General features: G+C 60.5%; 1 protein-coding gene across 1 annotated transcript; it reads left to right on the plus strand.

The window, feature by feature from the left end:
• Window positions 1–4,575: 4,575 nt before the first annotated feature.
• EMILIN3 (elastin microfibril interfacer 3) lies at window positions 4,576–9,936 on the plus strand. The gene is made up of 4 exons (XM_081257364.1): window positions 4,576–4,969; window positions 6,250–6,372; window positions 7,547–7,770; window positions 8,033–9,936. The coding sequence occupies exons 1-4, from the start codon at window positions 4,578–4,580 to the stop codon at window positions 9,817–9,819; spliced, it is 2,526 nt and encodes an 841-aa protein (XP_081113490.1). The 5' UTR covers window positions 4,576–4,577; the 3' UTR covers window positions 9,820–9,936.
• Window positions 9,937–9,972: the final 36 nt, after the last annotated feature.

A 9,972-nucleotide genomic window follows, 5' to 3' on the forward strand; every position in this document is an offset into this window, starting at 1 on the left:
GATTCTGAATGAACGAGGAGTATGTGGATTCTTGACCCATCCAACCCTGACCTTCCCCAAGCCCACAGCTGCGATGTTGTCCTTGGAGGTCCTGCATTTCAGTGAGTGAAAGGTGTCTCTTATGTGCCTGGCTGTGCAGATGGGGCCTTTAGCCAATGTTCTCAATTAGTCCTCGTAGTCGACCATTTTGCAGATGAGAAGACAGAGGCTCAGAGGGGTGAAGTGCCTCCAGGAAGGTCACGGGGCCTGTGATTGGAGGTCTGATTGACTCCCCGTCTGGTTCCTTCCGTAAGTGTGTGAAAGGCCTCAGAGCTGAGCCCCTCCTGCTCACCGTAAGAGACTAGTCCTGGGTCATCTCTCAGCCCCACAGCCTGGCTCAGCTAAACCCAGGATCCCCAAGGGCCACATCTGGCATTTGCAATGGTCGGGAGGCCCACACATGTATTTTGCATATTATTTGCATAATGATCGCATCTGGTTTGCATGTGTCCATGCTGAGACCCGTCAGCGCCGCACAATTTTTTTTTTTTAAAAGAAGATGTTGGGGGTAAGAGTTTAGTAATTTATGTATTTATTTTTGCTGTGTTGGGTCTTCGTTTCTGTGTGAGGGCTTTCTCTAGTTGTGGCAAGCGGGGACCACTCTTCACTATCGCGGCCTCTCTAGTTGCGGAGCACAGGCTCCAGATGCGCAGGCTCAGTAGTTGTGGCTCACGGGCCTGGTTGCTCCGCGGCATATGGGATCCTCTCAGACCAGGGCTCGAACCCGTTTCCCCTGCATTAGCAGGCAGATTCTCAACCACTGCGCCACCAGGGAAGCCCAGCTGCACAATTTTTAAGTTGCTTCTAAGCAACTCTTAGCAACCCGGGCTTTACTGAGTCCAATTTCCCTGATTTCTGGACTCTCTCTCAGGCCCTCACCTTGGGGCTGCATAACTACCCACTCCAGGTCCCAGAGAGGCCATGCTTCTGCCCAGCTGGAAGGGGCCACTCCGAACCCCTGCTCTGCAACGCATGTGGATTTGACAGTAAGCTCTTTTGAAGGTGTGGGTGTAATCAAAATGCCAGCTGGGCTTTGAGCACGCTAATGTTTATGTTGAGGAGAGAGTGGGCCCGGGTAGAGCCTTGCTACACAGCACTTGCAAAGGTGCCTCACGTGCAGGAAGGCTGAGCTGCACAGGTGGCTTGGGGAAGGGGGAGGTGTGCTTCTCCCAGTGGCAGGGGCTCATCTGCGATGGGAAGGGCTTGTGCCAGAAAGTCAGCAGTTGCAGTGCTATTTCTGTCTCTTTCAGGGGAGCTACATTCCAGAAAATTTTGTGAGGCTCTCAGTGATCTTCTGTGGTGGGGCCTCAGTGAAAAAGGAGAGCACATCCTGGAGCAGGTGGATGGAGCCCGGAGAGGGGAGAGGAACCGCCTCGGATTCTGAGAAGTGCGTGGAGGCAGGCAATGGGATGCCAGGCTCCACAGGAGCTATGTGTGAACTCACCATCTATCTCACTGCAGCTTCCTGGGATCCAGTCTCTCGTCTTCTCTGCTCTTAGGACACAGTTCTTCCTTCTGCCCTAGGGAGCCTGTGGAAAAAGGAAGGAAGCTCCAGAGTCTGGCAGAGGTGCCCACTTATGGTCACCCCCCTGAACCCTAAATGCAAGACTACACTCATTCCTGTCCAGGTTTATCTTGTCATCCTGATGGCATCCTCCATTTTTTTCCTGAAGAGAGAGGTGGCACATCTGTCACCGGTGGCTAATGAAAGTTGGGGAAATCTGCTTCTGCGCTGCACGTGTCTGGAAGTGGACTGGGGTAGACAGGATGTGTCTGGATATGGCTGTGCACGTCCCTGAGAACAGAAAGCCTGATCCTGTGTGTGGCCCCTCAGCCCACCTCCATCCAGGTGCAGAAACTCCAGCCCGAGTGGGGGGAGGACACGACCATCTGTCTTCCTCCCTTGCCTCTGGCCTCCCTAGGTTTCCTGTCTGGCAGATGCAATGTAGCCTCATCATCTGTGGTGGGGGGGGGACCTCAGCCGCTGGCTGGATACAGCCAAGACCCCGAGCATCTCCTCCACCCATGTCCTCCTCCCCTACCAGGATGTGGCCCCAGTGCTGGCTCCCAAAACTGTTCCAATTAGAGAGGGAGCATGGTGTTTGATGTCAACCACCTGGGGAAGGGGGAAGCGGGGTCCATCTGTCCTTTCGGCCCTTTATTATTTGGGCTTTTCCAAGTTCAGACAAGGCCCAGCCTCCTCCCTCTGAGTTGTGGGTCCCACATCTGGGTTGAGGAAGGGAGTGAGAGGAAGGGGTGGGACCCCTTGGAAAAGGATCAGAGCTCTGGAGCAGGGAGGTGGGGAGTTTTTTCCAGAGCCGGATGGGCAGTGCTGCCAGGCAGTCAGAACCCAGCCTAGGGGGAAGAGCCAGGCTCCGCTCATCTTCCACTCAGATGTCTCTCACTTTCTGAGAAGTAGAAATTCAGTGGCTACAAGATCAAGATCATGTTATGGATACTGTGTATCTTGCCCAGTGAGATGGACATCTTTGTTAAAGTCTGGAGCACATTGGGTGGATTTGTGGTGGAGGATGAAGGCTGTCTTAGGCATCATTTGCTGGGATCAGAAACCCACTGGAGCTGGCTCAAGTGAAGTGGGTTATTGGAAGCAGACAGAGGAAGCCAGTCACCAAATGGCAACTCACCGTACTTCTCCCTGAGTACATAGCCCCTCCACTCTGCCCTGTTCTCCTCCTACGAGCTCTCTTCCTCAGCTTCCCCATAACTCCCACGGAGCTATGGCTACAGGGTACCCTGGCCTGTCCTCTCACTACCCCTCAGGGACCCTGTAGTGGGTTGAATGGCGTTCCCGCAAAATTCATGTCCACCTAGAGCCTTAGAATAGGACCTTATTTGGAAATAGGGTCTCTGAAGATGTAATTACTTAAGATGAGGTCAAACTGGATTAGACTGGGACCTAAATTCAATGACAGGTGACCTCGTAGGAGGAGAGGACCCAGAGACACAGAGAGACGAGGGCCTTGTGAAGAAGGCCATGTAGAGACAAGAGAGAAGGCCACGTTAAAGACAGAAACAGACACTGGGAGATGCAGCTACAAGCCAAAGAGTGCCAAGGATGCCAGAAGCCACCAGAAGCTTCAAGAGGCCAGGAAGGAATCTTCCCTGTGGCCCTGCTGACACCTTGATTTCAGACTTCTAACCTCTAGGATTGTGGAAGAATAAATTTCTGTTGTTTGAAGCCACTGTATTTGTAGTAATTTGTTACAGCAGCCCTAGGAAACAAATAGAGTCTCCACCTGGAAGCCGGATCACCCTCAGCCTCTGCGTTTCAATTTCAAAACCCAGGAGAGAGAACAACTGGCCTGCTTGGCTCAGGTGTGTGCCAGCTCCACCCCCTGCTCCAAGACCCGCAAGCCAGCATGGCTGGGAGAGGGCAGAGGTGCAGATGTGGGCTTCAGACCTGCCCTAGTCCAGCACCTCTGACAGCATCACTTTCCCCAAAGGGTGTGAATTCACATCTCAAAGTCCGGTTGGAGAGAGGCCTCTCCAGGTGTGCCTCAGAGTTCTGTGCCTTCTGCACACCTATCTTTACTTGGGGCAAGACACAGGTGGCTGTGATCACCTGTGTGGTTGAGATCACGCCAGGAAGAAGCGGCAATCTGTTGGCGGACAGAGCAGGATTCAAAAGGCTTTTTGCAGCTTAGAAAGCCAACAAGATGACATTGAATGAGGATGGCTGTAAAGGTCAACTCTTGGGTTCCAAGAGTCAGTTTCACAAGGGAAATACGGAGGAAGCCTGACTTAACAGCAACTCCTTGTGAGAAAGACCTAAAGGTTTTCTTTGACCAGACACTGAAAATAGGCCGGCGCTGCAGTCCAGCCAGCCTGCTAAGAGCTTTAGTTGCACAAAGAGAAGCAAAGCACCTTTGGCTGGGCTGGAGGGGTGACGGGCGTTCAGGACTCCGTGCAGCCAGAGACCTGAGAGAGGCAGAGGTAAGACGCACTCCACCAGGGAACCAGAAGGACAGCCTGGCCACCAGACTGGGTTGCGGAGGGTTCGCAAGCAGAGAGGGGTTAAGTTGTCCGGGGAGGCGTAGGCAGAGTTATCAGATGTCCTGGGCACCCCGGGACAATGACGCTGCGGGGAGGCAGAGCTAGCCAACAGGGACCATCTGGGGCCGATTCCAAGGAAGTGGCTGCGAAGGTGTTGCTGGCGCGTCCCCAAACGCGGTCATCTCAGCTTCAGAGCCCTGGACCGCGGTCCCCGGGCACACACGGGTTTTTAAGAGCAGCGTGTCCCGCGGGTGGGCGTTCTTAGACGGCCCCGCGTCCAGGCCGGCTCCAGGGTTCTGGCTCTGCTTCTCGCCCGGGTGCACGCGGGAGACAGTGGCGGATGGGTGATGGGTGTGTTTGGGGGGCCTCCCGGGGCGCGACGGCCTGCGCCCCTGCCACCCCGGGGCTGCTCTCTTCTTAACCTCTCGCTCGCGGGAGGCCCCTCGGGCGTCAGCTCGGAGCTGGGGCGGGGGGCCGGCGGCGGAGAGGGGGCCGGCGGAGGAGAGCGACGCGGCCCCAAGTTTATGCTAATACGCGCAGAGCCCGCCTCCCGCCTCCCCTCGGCGGCCCCAGGCGCGAGCAGCGCCGGCCACTCGGCGGGACGCAGCCGCCGCGAAGCGCCAGGCGGCCGGGCCAGCGAGCTCCGGGGGCCGCGACCGGCGGCGGGACCCGGGCGGGCGAGCGGCGGGGCGGCGGGCGCACACCCGGCGGGGACCCGCGCGGGGCCAGGTGGAGACCCGGGGGCCGCGATGGGTCGCCGCCGCCTGCCGGTTTGGCTGTGCGCCGTCGCGGCGCTTCTCTCTGGGGCGCAGGCCAAGGGCACCCCGCTCCTCGCGCGGCCCGCGCCGCCCGGTGCCTCCCGCTACAGCCTCTACACGACGGGATGGCGCCCGCGGCTGCGCCCGGGGCCGCACAAGTAAGCGCGGGCCGCGCCGCGGGCGGGAAGCGGGAGGGATGGGCCCGGGCGGTGCTCCCACCTGCCCCGGGCGCGCGCGGGGGCCCCGGACACCCCAGGATGAGCCCCCGCCCGGGCGGGCGCCCCACGCTCCGGGGGGCTGCGGGGCTGGCGAAGGAAAAGAAGCCGAGGGGGCCTGGCGCGGCGGCTGGGGTACTGGCAGTGCCCGCGGAAACCTTTCCAGCGAAGTAACATTTTCCAGCTGCGCTGTGTGCAGACTCCGGGCGCAGTGGACCAGGTGGAGGGAGAGGAGGGAGGACGGGCGGTCCGCGACGCGGAGCACGCGGGGCCACCCCCATCCCGTGCCAGGGCCTCTCATCTCTCCCCTGCCCCGCCAGGTAGGAGATGGAGGCCGTGCGCCCGGCGGCTCGACCCCTCCCATGCTCAGCCTGGACCCCTGCGACCCTTTGGGAGGCCCAACGTGGCTGGGCCGCAGAGCTGGTGGGGGCTTCTGGGTCCTGGGCCCGTGTTGTGGCTCCAGAGCCCAATAGCAGTCCACAGGTGGTCGGCTTATGCCAGGCAGCAGCCTCCCTAGCCCTTGTGTCCTCCCCTGCCTCAGCTTCTGGCCTTTAGTAGCTTCAGGTGAGTTAGGGCCTCTGCCTGGGGTGCTAGCTGAATGTGAACTCTAGCTGAGTTTGAGAGGTATTATAGGAGGAGTGTACCCAGCCCATGGCTGACACTCAATAGGCCTGGGCACATCAGAGCAGGCTTCCTGGAGGAGGTGGTACAAAAAGTGATCTGAGAGGGAGGAACCAGAAGCAAAAGCAGGGGTCGGAAAACTGCAGGGTGGGATGTATTTCCCCAGGACTCAGTCGGGAGGAAAGATGAGAAGTGTGGTCTCAAAGGCAGTATGTTGGGATCTCAGAAGCTTCAATGCCGAGACGAGGAGTTGAAAGCCAGTGAAGGAGTTGGAGGAGGGTGGGGAGTGTGGCAGGGCTCTTGAGGGGGATCCAGGGTGGGCCTCTTCCCCAGGCAGGGAGGCAGCTGCACTGGGCTCCTGGTTCAGCACAGCACTTACTTAGCCCAGTGACCAGCCCACTGGCGAGGCTGGGATTGGAGAGACCCGCAGTGGGGCAGGACCCCAGGCCAAGGGCCCTGGATCCCAGGAACAAGAAGGGGCAGGGGAGAGATGGGAGTCTGGTCTCCTTCCTATAGGCCCGCAGCTGGGCGAGGGGAGGAGTAGAAGCCTCAGTGGGCCTGGCACAGGCCAGATGTTCCAAGGATGCCATTTCCCCCTGCAGGGCCCTCTGTGCCTACATTGTACACAGGAATGTGACCTGTGTCCTACAGGAGGGAGCGGATAACTACATAAAGGCTGAATACCGGCAGTGTGGATGGGGGCCCAAGTGCCCCGGGACAGTCACGTGAGTGCACCCCCATCCCACCGACTCAGGATCCCTGGGCATAAGCCCCAGGCCTGCCTTCAGCTGAGGGTAGCAGCCAGCTCCACAAGGGTTATAACTCCTTGGACTCCAAAGAGCCTACCCTTGCCCCAACACAGGCCATTTGGAGGGGGCCGGGGGTGGGGGAGCCAGGTCAGGCTTGGTTGGAGCCCCCAAGGGGACCCAGGGGAGGGCTCCCAGGGGAGAAGCAGTGCAAGGCAAGGAAGAAGCAGCAGAGGCAAAGGGGGGTGGCCGGGGACAGGGGAGAGCAGAGGGTAACACCAGCAATGGTTGATCCTTGGGTAGACCCAGGGAGGGTTGTGGTGACCGTGGAGAAGGCAGGCCAAGGGTGAGAGGAGGGAGGCCAGATTTCTGGGGCTTCAGCCAGACAGGTGGGCTGTGAGGACGTGTTGCATGCAGGTGTGATGCACAGGCCTGTACTTGGAGACGTTCAAACATGTGTCTGAAAACAGACCTGTTTATTCCCATGTGTCAGTGGGTAAACAGGTACACGGCTGAACAGGGGAGAGAGTACACATGGTGAGCTCTGCCCTGCACCCTTGAGCGTTCCCCGCTGTGCTCAAAGTCAGAGGTGCCATTCCGCCAGCTTCCAGGACCAGAGCTGAATTCCCAGAGTAGGTTAGGAAGGAGGGGAAAGAAATAAGTGGCCCCCAGGTAGGGAGTGGCCCCCAGGCAGTGTGAAGGGCTGCCTGCCCCAGCTCCAGTGCTGTACCCCTCATCCACCCAGAGGGAGGGGCTGGGGTTTTGTCAAAAGTTTTCAAGGTACCCCCAAAGCCAGAGTGGAATTTCTGATGGCAGTACGAGTCACAGGGTGTCCAAGTGGTCTTGGGAGTCTTGAGGCTAAATTCCCACTAGCCTTTCCCCAAGCAAACAAGATGGGGCAGGGCTTCTACCCGCCCCTTCCCCTAACGCATCTCTGAGCCTCTGCAAGGCCTGTTTCCACCCCACTGCCTGTCACCTTAAGCACAGAAGAAGGAAAAATGCTGGTGTTTTAGTGAAGCTGGGAGACATCTAGACCTTCTGCCAGTGTCTGGAGTGGCCCTGGACCCCAGCCAGGGGGCAAGCTCACTAGCCAGGAGGCAGGAGCCTCAACCCACAGGTACAGAGCCCTGCCCTCTGCCCGCCCCTGGCCCAGGTACCGCACAGTGCTCAGACCCAAATACAAGGTGGGCTACAAGACAGTGACGGACCTCGCCTGGCGTTGCTGCCCGGGCCTTGCTGGAGAAGGCTGCCCCGAGCATCTCACGGACCACGCGGCCACCCCACCTCAGCTGGAGCCTGAGCCCCAGGTTCCCTCGGGGCAGGTGGGCCCAGGCCCCAGGCCCCTTCCTTCTAGCAGAGCAGCCTCCAGCCCCCACGGTGAGTCTGCCCATGGAGACCCTCGCCAAGGTGATTGGTTTCTGGGGACTGACACAAGCTGGCTGAGCCCGATCAGGGCTGGGGAGGGTGCATCTCGTGCTGGATGTGAGGGTGAGCCCCCAGAGCCCCCTCCCACAGCTGGGGGAACCATACCCAGCAAGGTTGGCTCAGACCAGAAAACCTCTCGGGTGGCCTGGCAACAGGACAAGCTGAGAGAGCCAGGCCAGTGATGACCCTGGGGTTCTCTCTTCCTCTTTCCCAGGAAGGATAGGCCCAGGGCTGTTTGGTGAACGGCTGGAACGCCTGGAGGGTGATGTCCAGCGCCTGGCACAAGCATATGGTACCCTCAGTGGCCTGGTGGCCAGCCACGAAGACCCCAACAGGGTGACTGGTGGCCCCAACGCTCCTGCTGCCCCTGTGGGCTTCGGGGTCATCCCCGAGGGGTTTGTGAACCCCAGAGACAGAGCTGGAGGACCACTCACTCCTCCTCTGGATGAGATCCTGAGCAAGGTGACAGAGGTGAGCAACACACTCCGGACCAAGGTGCAACTGCTGGACGAGGTGCATGGACTGGCCCTCGGCCACGAGGCTCACCTGCAGCGGCTACGGGAGGCCCCCCCATCCCCGCTCACCTCCCTGGCGCTGCTGGACGAGTATGTGGACCGACGGCTGCACCGACTCTGGGGGAGCCTGCTGGATGGCTTCGAGCAGAAGCTGCAGGGTGTCCAGAATGCGTGCGACCTACGGGTGCAGGAGGTGCAGCAGCAGTTTGAGGAGGGCCAGGCGGCCAGCCGGAGGCTGCACCAGAGCCTGGATGGCCGGGAGCTGGCCCTGCGCCGGGAGCTCTCACAGCTGGGTACCCAGCTGCAGGGCTTGGGCGTGGCTGGCAGGGGCAGCTGCTGTGGCCAGCTGGCCTTGATCAGTACCCGCGTGGACAGCCTTGAGAGGAAGCTGCAGTCATTGACCGAAGCCCAAAGGGGCCACAGCCCCCCCGATGGGAATGACCTCACGCGGCTCTCTGCTGCCATGCTCGAGGGGGGCGTGGATGGGCTGCTGGAGGGCTTGGAGACCGTCAACGGCACAGAGGGTGGAGCCAGGGGCTGCTGTCTGGGGATGGAGGAGGGGGGCTGGGGTGTGCGTGGCTTCCACACCACGCTGGAAGAGCGCGTGCAGAGGCTGGAGGAACGCCTGCTGACGCTGGCTGGGGAGCCGAGCCACGATAGCGCTCCTGCAGGCAGATCGGCTCGGCCCCTCGTGCAGACGGAGCTGGCCGTGCTGGAACAACGGCTGGTTTCACTGGAGGCCTCGTGTACCCCTAGGACCACCTTAGCCATCCTGGACAATCTTGTAGCCGAAGTGAAGGCCTGGCAGAGCCGGAGCGAGGCCCTCCTACGCCAGGTTGCCAGCCATGCGGCCCTGCTCCAGCAGCTCAATGGCACCGTGGCTGAGGTCCAGGGGCAGCTGGCAGAAGCAACGGGCAGCTCCCTCCAAGGCGAGATCACCCTGCTCAAGGTCAATCTGAACTCTGTGAGCAAGTCGCTCACGGGCCTCAGTGACTCTGTCAGCGAGTATTCTGATGCCCTCTTGGCCGCCAACACGTCCCTGGATGAGCGGGAACGCAAGGTGGAGGCTCAGGTCCACGCCATCCAGGAGCAGGTCAGCAGCCAAGGCTCGTGGCTTCGGGCCGGCCACAGGCAGGTCCTGAGCCTGCGGGGGCAGCTGGAGCAACTCAAGGCCGGCGTGGCCAGTGTGGCTGGCGGGCTGAGCCGCTGCCAGGACACAGCCCAGGAACTGCAGCTCGCGGTGGGTCACTTCGACCAGAGGGTGGCGCAAGTGGAAGGTACCTGTGGGAGGCTGGGCCTGTTGGCTGCGGGCCTGGACAGCTTGGCGGCTGAGTCCCTTGGGCCCAGGGAGGGCCTGTGGGACCACATGGACCAGCTGAACCGCACGCTGGCCCAGCACGCAAAGGACATTGCCCGCCTCCGGGATGACCTGCTGGACTGCCGGGCCCAGCTGGCCGAGCAGGTCCAGGCAGGGCAGGCCGACTAGGTGGGCTGGACAGGCCAACCCCCAGATCCCGCCAACCCTGGGGACCCTCCCCCAGAGCCCAGCCTTGCCTAGCAGTGCCTCCCAGCCTCCCCTGGCCAGCGTGGATGCCATTTCAGAGGGCCCTGAAGGAACAGTGTTGGTCCAGCTCCACCT

The sequence above is a fragment of the Mesoplodon bidens genome (genome assembly GCF_964165515.1).
Source record: "Mesoplodon bidens genome assembly, chromosome: 15".
Classification (NCBI taxonomy): Eukaryota; Metazoa; Chordata; class Mammalia; order Artiodactyla; family Ziphiidae; genus Mesoplodon; species Mesoplodon bidens.

Bases quoted from the DNA above. Each gene is read 5' to 3' on its own strand.
- EMILIN3 (XM_081257364.1), top strand. From the start codon at position 4,578: ATGCTAATACGCGCAGAGCCCGCCTCCCGCCTCCCCTCGGCGGCCCCA. The intron at 6,373-7,546 runs GTGAGTGCACCC...CCCCTGGCCCAG, and splicing joins AAGTGCCCCGGGACAGTCAC to GTACCGCACAGTGCTCAGAC. The intron at 7,771-8,032 runs GTGAGTCTGCCC...CCTCTTTCCCAG, and splicing joins AGCAGCCTCCAGCCCCCACG to GAAGGATAGGCCCAGGGCTG.